Genomic DNA, 17,485 nt, shown 5'->3' on the forward strand with positions numbered 1-17,485 from the left:
CTGCCCCACCCCTCTGTTCCTTGTTCGAGGCCTCCCTCACCCTTCCTTGCAGACTGAGGCCTCACCACACCGAACTTGCAAATTCCCTTCTTTCCCTTTAATGAGGAGGGGGCTGGTGGAGAGGCGGAGGACCAGGGAATGCAGCCATCGGGAGTGTTGGGTTTGCTGTGGGGCATCTCTCACAGAGGCCGTTGGACCCCGGCTCACATCCCACATGTCCCTTCTCGGACCAGTGTCCAGGGCTGAGTCATGGGCATCGTCATTTCCTGGCACGCTGCCGTGGCCTCAGACCTCCACTGAGCCCTGCTGCCTCAGATGTTGCTGAAGGAGCTGGAGGTGGTGCAGTAGCTTCTTCTGGTGGCCAGCCAGGGTGATGCCCAGGGCAGGCAGGTCTCTGGTTGGGAGGGAGGAGATCAATTCTAGGCCAGCTTCTCCGAGATCCCCAGCACAACCCCTCATCAGCGACCCAGAGCATTCACCCCCCACCCCACCACTCCCTGCTTACTCCAGGCTGAGCTGAGCCACATCACTGAAGGTACAGAGGCCAAACTTGGAGAAGTTGTCCTGGTAGCACTCCAGTCCAATGGCTGAAAGCCAGGCCTGGGGTGAGTCCAGACAAGGAAAGTCCAGGGCCACAGGGGTCAGAAGGGCCTGGGAAGGCCTAAGAGGGGAGGGGCAAGTAGGGTCAAGGTCTCTTCATCTTAGCCCCTCTCCTCAGTTTTCTTTAGGTTTGCATCTACCCTCCCTGGCTTTCCCAGACTCTAGCCCCAAGCTCCAGACCTTTCCCCTGGGTCTCCGCCAGCCTGCAGAGTATCCGGCTTGCGGATCATCTTATCAAATGCAGCCACCAGCTGGTCAAAATGAGGCCGCCGGGCACGATCCTTCTGCCAAGTGTCCAACATAAGTAGATGTAATCCAGGAGGACAGCCTGGAGGTGGGGGCAGCCGGAACTCCTGCTCTATTGCATTTAGTACCTGGGGGTCAGAGGAAGACTATGATGATAGGAAGTTTTGTTAGTAAAGGGGAGTACTTTGTTGGGTAAGAGAGTGGGCTGGAATCTGGTGGAACATGAGGAGAAGGAACTCAAATATATGGAATCCAAGAGCCATGAGATCTTAGAATACAAATGGAGTAGAGAATGGAGGTCCTAGAATGTTCCAACCAGGGAGGGATCGGGGTGGGAAATCAGCAGTGTCTAGGTCGGTGCTTACCTCCTGTTCACTCATGTCCCAGTAAGGCCGTTCTCCATAACTCATCACTTCCCACATGAGTATCCCAAAGCTCCAGACATCACTGGATGCTGTATGCTTTCCATGTGCAATGACCTCTGGGGCTGCCCAGCGAAGCAAACAACTTGGGCCCTGAGGGGTAAAGTCAAAAGCAAATAGTAATAATCATAGCAACAGTCACGTTTATTGAGCAACTACTATGTGCTCAGATATGTCAAGGGTTTTACATCAAGCATCTCATTTAATCATCATAACAACCCTCTAAGGTGGATGATATCATCTCCATTTCACAGAAGCAGAAGCAATAGTCACGTTTATTGAGCAACTACTATGTGCTCAGATATGTTAAGGATTTTACATCAAGCATTTCATTTAATCCTCATAACAACCCTCCAAGGTGGATGATATTATCTCCATTTCACAGAAGCAGAAGGTGAGGCTTAGAGAAAGTGAACTTGTCCAAGGTCACAGAGCCAGAGAGGAGAGTGTTCAGAATTTGTATCCAGCTGTGCTGACTCTGGAGTCTCTGTAATCTCCACAGTGGGGGAAGGACAAGGGGTAGTTCTAGACTGTTGCAGGTCTCTTCCCCTCCCTCATCCCCTTTCTTTGTCTGGGTCCCTGAGGTCACCTAGGCTTTCATCTCCCCCATCACACAGGAGAGCCTCTCTCCTTTCAGGGACTATGACATCCCAGCTGAGGTGCCCACCCCGGATTCCGGCTCACCACCCCCCCACCCAGCACCTGCTGGGGCATGCCACAGGCCCCAGGCTGTGCCCCCAAGGCTGTGCTCTCACCTGAGGACTGTGGCCAAGACGGGCCACCTTGCACACCAAGTGGCTATTTACCAGCACGCTGTGGGCAGAGAGCGAGCGATGGACGAAAGCAAAGCTGGACAGGTACTGCATCGCAGCAGCCACTCCCCGCTGCATGGCCACCAGCTGCAGGCTGCTGAACTGGCCCTCCCGCTGCTGAGGGGCAGGGGCAGGGGGCAGAGGTCAGTGACTGGAGACGGGGAGACCTCGTCATACTGCACAGCAGACAACAGCATGAGAGGGGGAGGGTGTGGAATCAGAAAATGGCCTGGGAAGGAAGGACAGAGACCATGGAAGGTGGGGTGGTAAGAAGCAAAGATACAGGACCCTGTCTCCTGGAAGCTTTCCTGGACCCCAGGACCCTCCTCCTTCACCCAGGCTGGACTGACCCTGAGGAAGCTGTCCAGGGGGCCAAGCTCCATGAACTCCGTCAACACCATGAGGGGTCGGCTCTTGGTGACCACACCCTCCAGCCGCAGGATGTTGGGGTGCTGGAACTGACCCAGCACCGCAGCCCGGCCCAGGAAGGTCATCTGCAGGCTTTCGGCGCCCCCAGCCCACAGGGCCTGGATGGCCACAGTCTGCTCCCTCCGTCCCCGTGGCTGCAGGCGGCCCCGGCGCACTTCACCAAAAGAGCCTGGGAGAATAGGTGTAGGTTGGGGGGGATCGAGGCTCACAGCGTCCTGCTATGTTTGGATGGGACTCTGGCCAGGGGAGGCCACAAGGGAGCCCTGTCGCTCTGATCCCTGCCTTGCCCCTGCTGTACCTGTCCCAATGACCTCCTCAATCTTGATATAGGCAGGATCGATCTCCCGGGCAAGTTCTCGGATGGCCTGGCAGGGGTCCTCGTAGGTGGAGGGGTCAATGTAATACTTCACCCCAAGTCCTGGAGGAGTGTGGAGTATGTTATGAGTGTGTTGTGCAAGGCAGGGCTGGCCACACACCCCAGACATGCCCACTTACCTCCAGAAGATTGTGCCAATCTTGCGGGGATCCAGCCTTCCCTGCCATGTGCCCCACCCGTGTGTTCCCCAGCCCCACCCATTTCTTCTCCTCATCCCCACCTGGGCTGCTGTATTGCTGCAGCTGCTCTGTATAGCCAGTTCCACGCCGCTTCCTGAGGGACAAAACGGTGACCGGGGATGACACTCCCATTTCCACCCCCTTGCTGCCCCCTTGTCACCCTCACAGACTGCTCTTTAGTCGGTCTGTGGAGGGGGACACCAGTCTGGCCCTCCTGCCCACCTCCACGTGGGGCCCAATGCAGGGGCTGGCTGATGGGAGGAGCACCCGTGTGGGTTTCTGCTGGGGGCTCCAGACTTGGCAGGACTTGAGGTTTGGCTGTGGAGTTAATGGTGCTGGGCAGAGTTGGGCAGGGGTGGGGACTCACCGTTGGAAGATGACCGCCAGCACGGTGATGGCTGCTAGCAGGAGGAAGGCCAAGGCCCCCAGGATGGAGCCAATCACCAAGGAGAGTCTCTCCGGAAGCTGGGAGGACAGCTCCCCTGGGGAACCAGCCGACAGGGTCACAGGTGGGCCAGGTCCCTCATAGGTGCTTGTTCATGTGCCCAGGCATGCACACACACCACAGGCACACACAACACGCATGCACATGCCGCAAACCTCCCACATCCACACACAGGCACACACAACACACACACACACACGCCCACAGCCCTCCCACATCCACACACAGGCACACACAACACACACACACACGCCCACAGCCCTCCCACATCCACACACAGGCACACAAACACCACACACACGCCCACAGCCCTCCCACATCCACACACAGGCACACACAACACACACACAGCCCTCCCACATCCACACACAGGCACACACAACACACACACACACCCACCCCCCACACACACACACACACACACACACACACACCCCCACACACACCACACACACACACACACAACACACACACGCCCACAGCCCTCCCACATCCACACACAGGCACACAACACACACACACACAGCCCTCCCACATCCACACACAGCCCTCCCACATCCACACACAGGCACACACAACACACACACACGCCCACAGCCCTCCCACATCCACACACAGGCACACACAACACACACCCACAGCCCTCCCACATCCACACACAGGCACACACAACACACACACACACAGCCCTCCCACATCCACACACAGGCACACACAACACACACACACGCCCACAGCCCTCCCACATCCACACACAGGCACACACAACACACCCCCACACCCCCACAGCCCTCCCACATCCACACACAGGCACACACAACACACACACACACACACACACACACACGCCCACAGCCCTCCCACATCCACACACAGGCACACACAACACACATACACACCCCCACAGCCCACCCACATCCACACACAGGCACACACAACACACACACACCCACCCACAGCCCTCCCACATCCACACACAGGCACACACAACACACACTCCCACAGTCCTCCCACATCCACACACAGGCACACACAACACACACACACCCCCACAGCCCTCCCACATCCACACATAGCATGCATACATACCCCTACAACTTCCCACCTCCCCGAGTAGCCCCTAGGTCAGCTGCTGAGCAAAAGGCACTCTCCTTTCCCACAGAACTTTTGGTTGGAAAGCACTGGGCCAGGGTTCAAGGCCGGACAGTCCCTGGGCCTCTCCTCACTACCCACTTGGGCCTTCACCTGCCCATCTGGCCCCCCACGCCCACTCACCTTGAGGAAGCGTCTGGAAATAGACTTTGCCCCCATAGGGGCCGTGGCCGGCAGCAGTCCGGGCCCGCACCTGGAAACCATAGATGTGGCCAGGGCTCAGCTGTGTCACGGTGGCAGTGTTGGTCTCGCTGGTCAGGGTGAAGGAGTGGGATTCGTCTTCTGCCTGGGGGTAACAGCCACTCACTCCCTGCCTGGCCCCCTCTTGCCCCTGCTTCTGCCCCTAAGGCCCCCAGACACCCTCCCTGGTTGACAGGGCTCTCAGACACATGCCCAGTGCTGAAGGCTTCTGGGCACCTCTCCTTGCCCATTCAGCCTCTGGCCCCCACCATGGGGACTGTGAGCTCCTGCCGGCCCTGCTGTGGACCCCCCACTCCTCCTGCGCACCTGGTCATAGTAGCGGAGCTGATAGTCCAGGATGTTCCCATTGGTCTGGTCGGGCTGCGGCCAGGACACTGTGATGCTGTTGGATGCCCGGCTCACCTGGTGTACCACAGGGACTGCAGAGGGCACTAGAGTGCAAAAGGAAAATTATTAGGGGAATAGGAGTCACCCGGAGCAGGGTCAGCTTTGAGGGGAGGGCGGCAGGGATGGACCAGGCTGGAGATCAGGAGTAGGGAAGGGGGCTCAAAGGAGCAGAGGCAGGGGATCCCAAAGGCCAAGGAAAAGGGCTCACCTTCATGGCTGGTGCTGACATTGATAGCTGCAGCCTGAGGAGGGTCAGGGCTGAGCTCAGACACCCCATTGACAGCCTGCACCTCTAAGATATAGGGTACATGTGCTCGGAGGCCCCCCACTAACACTCGACTCTCAGTCAGGCCTCTCTGGCGAGGGTCAAAGTGGACCTCATCCCTGCAGCGGCGACAAGTGCCCCCACCACCGCTGGCAGGCTCCTGGCGGCCTTCACACTCCTTGCACACGACGTTGAAGAGCAGGTCCCCTCGACCCCCCAGCTCCCGAGGCAGGCGCCAGTGTAGCATGAGTGCTGAGCCTTGCACCTCAAACCAAAGCTCCTGGGGAGCCGATGGAGGACCTGGGGGGCCGGAAGATGTGGCAGTCCAAGGGCCAAGAGGGCAGGAGTCATGGGGGTGATTGAGGAAGGAAGGAGCCAGGGCAGGGTGGGTGGCCCAGAGGGGAGGAGACAGAAGAGCATGGGTGGTGGTAGCCCAGAAAGGCAGGATGTGGGCCCAGGGGAGGATGGGTCAGGGAGAGAAAAGGGTGGGGACAGGGAGGGGAGGAAGCCAAGAAAACGGGAAAAACAAGTCACTCCAAATGCAAAGATCCCCCAGTGTTGCCTGCTCCCCCAACTTCTGGCCCCTCTCCCAGTCTCTTTCCCATTGCAGGGCTGGGTGAGGAACTCACCAGTGCAGGGGGCCTCTGGTGGGTCGGAACTGGCCCGGTAGAAGCCCTCTAGGCAGGGGCAAATGGGAGCTGCTGGATTGGGAGCGTGGCTGCGGGCAGGGCATGGTGAGCAGGGAACGTTCCCAGCAGAAGCCTTATAGAGCCCCCGTGGGCAGGCTGAGGAGGCAGAGAGGAGAGTGGGGGCGTCACACTCGCTCTGTCCACCCACCCTGAGCTCCCAACACACAGCAGGCAGTTATCCTCGCAGCCTTCTCTTCCCCAGAGCTGGTTCTCCTTTTCTTCCAAGACTGAACCCTACCCTGTCTTCCTCAGGCAGAGATTTCCTCTGCCATTTGCTGGGACAGAATTGCATTTCCATGGATGGAGAAAGTGAGGTGCCGTGGGGGCTACAGACAGGCCCAGTGCCAGATGTGGGTGTTCCCGGCTTATTGCATAAGCTCCCTCTGCGGAGGCCTGCTGCTGCAGTCATTCTCCCTAGCTGCCATCCACTGCCTTCCTCTACCTGAGTCCCTGTCACCTGGCCCTGCGAGGCAGGGACCCTCCCAATAGAAGGGCGAATGGGAACCAAAGGACTCCATTCCATAGTAACCCTGGAGCTGGAGCTAAACTCCTTTTGGTCTCCATCACTTCTCAGGCCTGGAGACTTAGGAGAAGGCAATTGCCGTGAAAGGCTCCAGAAGATTCCAGAAATTTCAGATGAGTGGGTGATAGCAAGGCTGAGTGCTTTAAGAAATAAAATTAGGGAAAATAGGGGTCCTTTCCTAAGATGGCTTATTCCTGACCTTTTGCAGATGAAATGAATTTTGGGGTGTTCAGAAGAGGAGCCCAAAGGCTGCGGGTGGGTGGGAGGTGTCAGGCAAGTGCAAGAGGAGTAGGGTCTCACCTTGGCAGGCCTTGTCTCCTCGTGCTGGTTGGTATCCAGGCTGGCACAGGCAGCCCCCGACAGCTACCATCCACTTGCCCTCCCCGTTGCAGTGCAGCCTCGGGGGGCTGCCTCCTGCCTGGCCCCTACTCCATCCTCCTCTGGCTCTGCATGAGCCACACAGGTGCCCACAGCTGCCACCAGGGAGGCCCCCCCAGCCCCACTGGCCTGCGTCTCTGGAAAGGAGGCAAAGGATCGGAGCACGGCAGGGCAGGTGTAGGAGAAGAGCCTGACAGCTACCAGGGCCAGGCAGGCCCCCGTGTCCTGGAAGGCCACGTAGAAGCCACGTTGGGTGAGAGGCCCAAAGCTCCGCTCTTTGACGTTCAGCTGCAGTCCAGCCCGCTGCCCAGCCCTGTGGGGTCCCACAGCCCACGCTGCAGAGGAAGAAGAGGAGGAAGAGGAGGGAAAGCTCTCGTCTGCTGCAATGGTGTCCACCTTGGTCCAGCGTTTGAGGTGCCAGGAGGAAACGCTGTCAGGGCTGTCGGGCTCCTCAGCCTGGCGGTAGTAAAGGGTGAAGGTCTCCCGGCAGGTGCCGCCGCTCACGCCCAGGCTGGAGCACGCCCGCACAGAGAAGTGGAGTCGAATGTGTGCCCTCTGGGCCCCGCGCCGCTCCACAAAGTGTGTCTGCAACCAATTGTCCTGCCCGGTGCCTGGAGGGGCCCCTGCCACATGACATGCCTCAAAGGTCCGAGTCAGTCGTCGCTGGTCGTCCAGAACACTCACCTCATCCCACTGCAGGAAGGGGCAGGAGAAGCTTTAGGGGCTCCTGACTTAAGCAAGGGTAGGTAGAGGGTATAGGGAAGGGGACATATCTATTCCACTGGGACTTAAAATTAATGACAAGCAAAGCAGATAGGGGATATCTTGAAATCTTGGTGCTCTAGAGAGAGGGATCCTTTTCCCATAATCCTCACCCAGGGTTTCCTTCATGAATTCCACTCTTCAGGGAACAGGGAGGGGCAGGGACAAGGGATTCAGGTTCAGAATGAGAGTGGCACTCACCCCCCCTGGTGGGTAGGTGAGCCAGCCAATCTCAGATGTCTCTCCGGTGGTGTCCAGCAATACCTCTGCCCAGAAATAAGAGGGGCACACAGTGGCCAAGCCTCCAGCCAGCACTGCCAGCCCGTACTCTATTCCCACCGGTAACAAAAGAATGCCCCGCCCGGGCCCATGTCTTTGCCAGCAGGAGCACAGCTGTCCGTCAGGGTCCTTTCTCTGACAAATCTGATGTGGGTATTCATTATCCTCACCATGCCTTTCCATTGATTGATGTATTCACTCTTATCTACCTTTTCTGAATCTTTCCCACTTCCCCTTTGCACTGGGTCTCTATGGCAGGTCGGGTTTCTCCTGTCTCCCCTCCCTCTTACCTTCCAGAGCCAGAACTGAAGACACCAGGAGCAGCACCCATAGGCTACAAACCATGCCCGCCACTCTGTTCACTAACTGAGCAGCCCCTTCAGTAGCCATGGGGCATCTTCAGGGCGTCCACCATCGCCCCAGCCACCACCCTGCTCCTGGGTGGGGCTGCAGCTTTGGCAAGACTCTCAGCGTGTACAGCTAAGCGTGTTCCTGAGGAGACACACAAGACCAGAAGAGGCAGACAGGAAGAAAGTGTTTCTTCATATACAGCCCAGGCTCCAAAAGTTGTGTCTCCTCCTACAGCTCTCAAATCGCCCCAGCACCCACCATGGGCCAGAAGCCAGGTTGCGTACTGCCTCTCCTGAGCCTGTGCAAATTTGGCCATCTTGGAGTGTTCATACCTACTCCCTGTGTGACCCTGTCTCTGTGTTCATTTCTCACAGCTCTCCCTCCTAGAAGTGGAGCAGAGGGTGTTTCTGGGTCAATCTTACCTTTTTTTTTTTTTTTTCTTCCTGTAAGGGGTTATTCCAGTTCTTTCTCTTCATTTACTCTCCTCCCTTCCTCCAACAGCCACCCTGTATTGGAAGTTAGAAGATTTTCATTAAAGGCAGCTGGTTAAGAAGCTGCTCCATCCTATGGACACATGAATTGAATCCTCACAACACTGCCCCACCCCTGATGGACCTGGATGCTCTAGAAATTTCAGAGGGGCAGTGAAGCAGTGAAGCGGCAGGGACACAGGAAGATGGCTGTGGGGTATGATGGGAGGGAAGGGACCAGAATAAATGCAGAAAGAACACAGGCATGAAGATTCACTCTGATAAATGAGACAGTGCAGGGAGGGGCAGAGCGAAGGAGGTCTGGCATACACTCTGTGAACAAAGATCCTCGCGCCCCAAGGGGTGCATGTTTTCCTAGAGCTTACAGAAGAATAACCCTATGGCTTTAACATACGAAAAGATGCTTCGTTTGCTCACATTTAAAGGAAATCATGTTAACACCACAGCAACAGGCCATTTGTTACAGAAGGAATATTTGTGCCCTCACCCCCATTCATATGTTGAAATCCTAACTCCCAAGGTGATGGTATTAGGAGGTAATTAGGTCATGAGGGTGGAGCCCTCACTAATCATGAGACTAGTGCCCGGATGAAAGAGACCCCAAAGGGCTTTCTCACCCTTTCTCTGCCATTCGAGGACACAACAAAGAAGAGCGCAGTCTGAAACCTAGAAGAGAGGCTTCTCCAGGAACTGACCATGCTGGCACCCAGATCTTGGACTTCCCAGCATCCAGACTGTGAGAAAGATGTTTCTATTGTGTATAAGCTACTTGGTCTATTGCACTTTGTTATGGCAGCCACAGTTGCCTAAGACACCATTTTTACCATGTTGGAGAAGGTGCGGGAAATAGGTTCTCTTGTACATACTCTGCTTGAGTCCAAATTGGAATATTCTCTTGGGAGGACAATTGGGTAATATCTTCCTAGCAGCTACACTGTAAGAATGTGTCCTTCAGGTACTGTACACGTGTGTGGGTTTGCGCAGATGTTTGAACAAAGACATGAATTGTAAATTGTTTATAAGAGAAAAGGCTGTAAACTAACTGTCCATCAATTGGAAGATGGTTAAAAATTATGGTACATCCTTAGAAAGAAATGTGGGCAACTGTTTATGCAGGGATATGAAAATTGTTTCCAAGTGAAAGCGGGACGGTGGAGAACAGTGCAAAGTAAGCTCTCCTTTGTTAAGAAGGATATATACACATACATATGTGTGGAAGGATATCTATGGAAGAGCATCCAAAACCTGTGAAAAAGGCAAAGGAAGTGGACTGAGACCCAGTGCGAGAGAGGCTTACTTTCATTGTATTCTCTTTAATTGCATCCGTTTAAATTTTTGCATTCTTAAACTCTTGCATGTGTATTATTATTTCAACTAAATCATTAAAATTTTATTTAAAACTATAGGATAATAACTGTTTAGTAAAGTTAATCAAAATAGTGCTCATACCCTCATAATGCCTTCTCAGAACTGTGTTGTAAGCTACCTCTTATATAAAACCCTCCTGTGCCTTCAGAAGGCACACCACTAAGCTCACGAGCAAATGAACGGAAGGAATAGCTACCTCCAGTGTCACAGTGAAGACAAACAGGCTTGGCACCTCCTTTGCTTGTTGATCTAGAGATTGGGGGTTCTCTATCTCTCCTCGTGTCTGAGTCTCAGAAGTCTGTGAATTGGGTGGACTAGAGCACTATAATCCCTTTATTTCTGTGAAGAAAAAAAAGAGACATGTTGCCCAGATTGCTCAAAAGACATAGAACTGAGAGGAAAAAACAAAAAAAGTCAATTAGAAGAGAAGTTGTGATTTGTTTTTCCTGGATATATATGGCCTTGGGATTGTTGAAAACTATCATAAAACTAAAATCAAACTATGAAACTTTAATTGTGACAAATATGAAAATCGTAATTTGATTCCTACTAATTTTTTCCTGGTACTGTGGGCTGTGCTCCCCATGAAGTTATCATGGAGAGACACCATTTCTACATACGTGTGGGCTGATGTAGAGTAGGCACCTGCCAACTAGCCCCTGAAACTCACCTTTTATACATCTTTAACCCTATTTGTGAAATAGAGAGTTCAATTTACAGCCTATGGAGACAAGGAGCATTTCCATATGGCAAACTGCTCTTAAGTAATGTTCTTTGCAAAAATGTCTGAAATGCTACTAGGGTCCTTCACAGATGAAATAAATGCTTTGGAGAGGAACGGGGAGATCATGAAGTAAAAAGTATGCATAGCTATTAAATTCTGTAGCCTTGGCACCATCACCAATGGCTGTTTAATAAACATCCTAAAGTAATTTATGTTGTAAGTGCATCCCCCTAAATGCTCAATGGCTTAATTTGGAGATGTGCTTGACACACTGAAGCAAACCAGAGTCACGGAGTCCTAAGAAATACTGTTAACAGGGAAAGAAAACGCCAGCAGCAGGTTTTTAAACAATGAAGGCTATTTTACCATTTGCCCAGAAGTTATTCTTTAAAATAGTCTCTTTCTTTCACTCAGAACATGGATGGATACTGTAATCTGTACAAAGAAGAAACAGTAAGCCCTGTGTCTTCTCAAGCTTACAACTAGACAAATGATCACGAAGAAAGAACAATAAATATTTTGGAAATATTTCAATGAATTATTCTGAAAGACAGCCAAGCATGATAGAAAAGATGCGCTGCAGATAATATCAGCTGTCCAATATGGAACACTCTGGAAGATGAAGAGCAAGATATTTGCTTTGATGACCCGAACTACAAGGAACACAGTCACTTGTGGTTGCAATAGGGCGTGCTTGCATAGCCTTAGCATCTGCCTCGTAATGACAACACGAAGCTGGCCTCCCTCCCGAAGATCCAGAAAAGAGCAAAAGCAATTATGAAACATGCATGTTAAGGCCGCTCAGCCTCTGCCATCAGGAAACAGCATAAAGCAAAGAAGAAAATGGAGACACTGCCTGTGGATGGCCACTTCAGCAATTTTTTGAAATTTTACTAAGAACAAAGATAGTCATCAAAAAGAAATGGTTGAGAATCTTAAAGTACCCAGTAGGATACTTCTAATGTTTGATGAGGACCTCTTTTAGATTCAGATCCAGAAGACTGAAGGTTATAAATACATTTTTTCAGAAAAAAAAATTGTTGCTGAGTCAGATTAGGAAGTTAGGTGAGTTCTTGCTTATCGAACAAACCAGATAAATTCAAGACTTTTCATTTTAATATATAAAAAGAATATGGGTGTGTCCCTGTCGCAGGAATCCAAATAAAGAAAAAGGAAGCTTTATTAAGATATGGAATAAATTGCTGTCAGCAAATTTATACCACTGCAGATTCTTTTGAAGCCAATTTCAAAGGCAGAAACATAAGTGACAAGAACACGGCTGCTCCACATGCCTGGAATGCTAAGTAAGCAGGACTCAGAACTTGATTTTTCAAAGTGTCTTCAATGGTTGTGGGCATGGAGCATCTTCTGCATTTGGTCCAGAAGAGCATCCCAGGAACAGGCCAGTACATCTCTCCTGCCACAGAGATGGGAAGCAGCCTCTGCAAGTAGAGGACCCTTGCTCCTCTCTCACAGCCTGCTTGAGAGTCCTCTCTCCTCCAACTTACAAAAGGAACTGGTCAGTATTTAGAAACTCTCTAACACAAGAATGTGCAAAAGGACCTATCTCCTTTAGAAAAACATTCACATTTCAGATGTGTATAAGGTTTTAAAAATATAAAACCAGAAGCAGCAGAAATGTGAATATAAAATAACGGTGGAGAAAATGAGACTGATTAGACAAAGTTTCAGGTAACAAAAATTTCAGTCTATGACTTAATAATATTTTCTCAGCTTCTTTTATAGATATATCACTTAATATCTTTTTGATACAGTGGAGACAATAGATCCACAAACCTGCTACATCTCTTTGGTTTACAAAAATAAGACCGTTTCTTAGGTATCAAGGTTGTGTTTTGTTTTCAGAAACTGGCAAAAATTAAAGATTTGTGGAATCATAGCTTACAAGGCATAGCTTACGAGTTATGTTGCTATAAAAATGAAAGATTTCACTTTGGGAGGCCGAGGCGAGTGGATCACAAGGTCAGGAGATTGAGACCATCAGGCTAACATGGTGAAACTCCGTCTCTACTAAAAATACAAAAAAAGAAAAAAAAATTAGCCGGGCGTGGCGGCGTGCGCCTGTAGTCCCAGTTGCTGGGGAGGCTGAGGCAGGAGAATGGTGTGAACCCAGGAGGCGGAGGTTGCAGTGAGCTGAGATCGCGCCACTGCACTCCCGCCTGGGTGACAGAGTGAGACTCTGTCTCAAAGAAAAGAAGAGAAAGATTTAAAAGTAAATTACATTAGTAAATAGGTAAGAATTTTAAAAATTAACCGTGCTCCAATTAAATGCTAAATATGATACTTTCATGAGCAAATCAAGCTTACTTAATATAGTTTATGTACCTCAAGCCACAAAGTGAATTTTTAAAGATTAAATAATATAAGCCAAATAAGCTTGGAGGAAGGTAGGCAGAAGACATATTAGGCCATTAAAATGGGTTACTGTGGGAGGTAGAAATGAAGGATTGTAGGTGTGGGCAATAATTTTGTCTTATACACAATTCAATTATTTTTCTTGTTACAGTAAGCATAACCTTATTTTTATAATTAATGTAAAATCTCATAATTAAAATCTAAACAAAAAAAAATTTGTAAAACCTAGACAAATAAGCATATGTTTACATTTTATGCATTCCCCATACCCTTTTCCTTCTATGTTTCAAAATATTCAGAAATGTTCATCTATAAGAAGGTAGAGGTGGAGACACAGTAGGAGCTGAGAATGAATGAGTGAAATAATGCCAACAAGAAAAGCAAAATAATTGTTATCTCAGGCTAGTCTTTAAGCTTCTCTCCTAAGAAAAGCAAACTGTCCCGCTGCTGACATCATGCATGCTTCTCTTCGACGATGTCAAGCAAAGGGATGAGGCTATGAAGGGACAGAGGGAAACCCAGGGGACTTTCCACTGGGAACACGTAGTAAAGGGCATGGCCCCAAAGCGAGCCCAGACAGGAAGAATTTAGTGAGACAAAGCAGGCTGCAGAGTCCAGTAGGGGCAGAACAGTCTTGAGGGCAAAGGGGCTCGAGGTTTTATGTCTGGTATGGTTGCTGGGCTGGTCCTTACACCTGTGAGCCACCAAGCCTGTGTGGGAGGGGTCAGTACCACAGGCCCTATCCCCCATCCTGTTTCACAGCTGTTAAACGCCCAGGAAATGCCAGTATAATCCTTGCTCAGTTTAATGCTGAAGGCTCTATCCTTTAATCTCCACCTTGGAGATCTCTTCGTGCTCTGGCCTCCTGCCTTGAGAAGGATCCCATCATCAGGCTTTATGGAGGCATCCAGGACAGACAGTGAGGAGGTGGCTGTCCTCCGGCTCTTCTATCCCCTGCTTCCCTGGCTGGAGAAGCCAATTTGGAGATTACCTAGCAGAGGACAGTCCTGTGTCCCTGGAGGCCTCCAGCCCCTTAGAATGTACCCCAGAGCACTGTGACTCAGACAAATGTGCCTCCCACTCCCAGGCTGTGGAGCTGGGGGAGGCTTTTAAGATGCAGGCAGTGTCTAGGTCTAGCCAGACAGCCACTTAGAATGAGCCACTCTGTGCACTGACGGGGACATGCGTGGCTCTGGAAAAGAGCATAAGGGAGGGTGTTGGGGCAGGAGGCAAATGTGCCTGAGAGATGAGTAAGTGGAAGGTTGTGGAAGAAAGCCCCTGAGTGCCAGGAGTAGCACCTGCGTCAGCAGTGCCTGAAGATGTGTCTACCTGGCGGAGTGTGTAAGGAAATGTGTATGAGGTGAGGTGGGCGGGAGCAGATGCCGTCTGTGTAGAGGGGGTTGTTGCTTTCCTGTGGCAGAAGATGCACATCAGTGCTGGTTCCGGAGTGGCTCCATGGGCTCTTCTTCCTCACCTTGGGCCCCTGCTCTACCCCCAGTCTGCCTGTGAGTTGCTCTTGGCCCCAGGTGGTGCTTCTGCAGAAACACCTGGGGATGGGGGGGATGGGGCGGGGGATGGGTAAAGAAAGGGAAACCTGAGGCTTCTCAAACCCTCCAGAACCTGCCACCCTCCTTCACCTAGAGTGAGGAGTGGGGTGGGAACTCAGGGTCTAAGGCCCAGGCTCAGGACTGGGTGATAGCAGAACAGCCGTCCCAGAAGGAGGATCCTGCCTTTCCCATGCTCAGCCCATCCCAGCCTGTTGCTCCCCAGCATCCTGGTAACTCAGCGTCATTGCCAGCCATCTTCTTGCACCCTGAATGGAGTAACAGACTCCGAACAAGACCACCTTCTGAGGCCACCAGGTAAGTACGTAGGCACCCCCACCCTAATCTTCCTTTGAGAAAAAAGGCCCATTGCCCTGAAAAAGCCAAGTGGCCCCACTGAGCAGCACTCAGAAGCCTCAATGCTCCAATGTTCCATTACTTGGACAGCTTCTGTGGTCTACTAACAGCCCCACACAGCTCCCTCCCACTAGTCTCTCAGCTCAGGACCAGCATCTTCCCTCCTAGAGCCTCAGTCAAGTTCCCCCTGCGGGTGGAGGACCTGGGTTAACTGATTGGGAACAGGCCCAGCCGCTCCGATCCATGGGCACTGCCAGGGACATTACAACATTGCTATGCTGGGTCCATGCCAACTTCCCCAGGGATGGGAGGAGAGAGAGTGCCAGACGGCCAAGATCGGTGGGTGGGGGTGTGGGGCAAGCAGGGCCAAGCACCCAGATGGAGGGAGCAGAGTGAGGGTGGAGCTGGGGCAGGAGCACGCAATAGACTTTGATTGCATGTTGGGGGTGATGGCTGGGCAGCAGGAACCAAGCATTCCTTCCACCTCCAAGGCTTAACTGTGGTCATGGGGCTGGGGGTGGGGAGCAGGAGACAGGTGTGTGGTCAGCCTCCTGACTCCTCCCAGCTCCAAGGGGATTGGAGTGATGCCACTGGAGTCAGAGGGGTGGCAATCCTGTTCCAAGCTTGGAGCTTAGTCTCTGCGAGGACCCTCCCAGATGAGGACTCCCAAGCCAGAGCCAGAGGACAATGTCTGGGAACGCAACTGGGGGTCCTAACAGCAAGGGTAACGGGGTGTCAATGATGCCTGGTCAGAGTGGAGTGGGGGGGGGGGTAGCAGCCAGGTTGACCCTTTCCTCACCCTTCATGAACCCCACACTGGCCTTGAGGAAGGATCCTCAGTACTCCCCCAGGAAGCCACCTAGGTGCTGGGGAGCCCCTCTACTCTTGCAAATCTTAATTCATCTGTCCCCAGGCATACTGTCCCCGAATCCCACAACCCCGTCTGCTAACCCCCGCGGGCTCACCTTCCCGTTGGCCGCAATCTCTGGAGGTCTGCGCCCCCGGAGGCCTCGCAGGGCAGCTGGGCTCCTCGAGTTCGCACGGTGCCACCCGCGTCTTCTCCAGTCCGGGGACCCCGTTGCACCCGGCCCAAGTCTGTTCGGCTCCGCGAGTCCCTGGGATTCCGGGGTGGACCTGAGGTCGGCGGCAGGGGCTGCTCCAGAGGTGGGGCACCGGGAGACCCTGGGGGTCCGCGTCGCGATCGCCGTCGCCCAGCTGGGTCCCGGGTCTCGCCGCCCGCTGCTCTAGAGCCGCGGCTGAAGCGAGCGCAGCCCGGCCCGCCCCCTCCTCGTCGCCTCCCAGGCCGGCCCGGCCCGCCCCTTCAGCTTCTTTGGCCGCCTTCCCACTCCCCTCTTCCGGGGAGCCAAGCCCGCCCTCCCGGCCTAGGCGACGAGTGCGCGGCGCCCGCTCCTGCGCCCAGGCGCGCGGGGGAGACGCGGGGCGCGCCCGGGGCCCCGCCTGTGCGCCGGGAAGGGGGCGGCCTCCTCCCGCGGGTCTCGGCCAGGAGGATCGCACGCGTGGGGCGCCTGCAGGAAGTGGGAAGGGAAGAGGCTGTCTGTAAAGCCCCCAGGCTCAGGCTCGGGCTCGGGTCGGACACCCGCGGAGCGAAGCGCAACTGGCGGACCGTAGCAGTTCAGGGCAGGGCAGAGCCCCGCACACACCCCCTCGCGCCTCCCTCCTCTTCGGCTTTAACTCTAGGAACTAAAACAGTGGGGCTCCTACTCAGCTTTGAACTAAGGTGGGCGTGAGCTGAGCAAGAGAGAAGGAAGGAAAAGCAGGGGGTGGAGGGAAAGACAAACTGAGAAATCTGGGAGAGTACTGGCGGTGGTGGGGGGAGCCCAGGCAGCGGGAGAGGGGGGCGTCTGGGTATGAACGCGTCGCTGTGCTAGCCTGGAACTCTTCTCTCTTTTCGTGTCTGAATCTTGGTCAACGTTGGGGCTTCTGAGTCGAACCTCCCTTCATCCACCCTCCCCAAAGGGCAGGGCAGTCGGGTTGAAAAGGGGAAGTGCTGCTGTGCGCCTGGCTCTGACATGGCTTGGGCAAGTCGCTGCACCTCTGGGTGCCTCCTCCCTCGCCCGCGCTCCGGAGAGAACCTCCCTGCGGTGAGGAGGGGCGGTGCAGGGTGCTCT

The 17,485-nt window shown here is 53.2% G+C and overlaps 1 protein-coding gene across 1 annotated transcript; it reads right to left on the reverse strand.

The window, feature by feature from the left end:
• Positions 1–75: 75 nt before the first annotated feature.
• On the reverse strand, positions 76–17,445 carry EPHB6 (EPH receptor B6). Its single transcript, XM_010379381.2, is given in 20 exon segments — positions 76–394; positions 506–661; positions 781–974; positions 1,212–1,361; positions 2,024–2,197; positions 2,431–2,678; positions 2,808–2,927; positions 3,106–3,158; positions 3,432–3,546; positions 4,785–4,947; positions 5,169–5,293; positions 5,458–5,814; positions 6,144–6,299; positions 7,027–7,152; positions 7,155–7,797; positions 8,068–8,132; positions 8,436–8,637; positions 8,919–9,002; positions 10,552–10,694; positions 16,322–17,445. Coding segments are annotated over 17 exon segments (3,054 nt in total). The 5' UTR covers positions 8,536–8,637; positions 8,919–9,002; positions 10,552–10,694; positions 16,322–17,445; the 3' UTR covers positions 76–285.
• Between the last annotated feature and the right edge of the window lie 40 nt (positions 17,446–17,485).

This window comes from Rhinopithecus roxellana, chromosome 6 (assembly GCF_007565055.1).
Source record: "Rhinopithecus roxellana isolate Shanxi Qingling chromosome 6, ASM756505v1, whole genome shotgun sequence".
Classification (NCBI taxonomy): Eukaryota; Metazoa; Chordata; class Mammalia; order Primates; family Cercopithecidae; genus Rhinopithecus; species Rhinopithecus roxellana.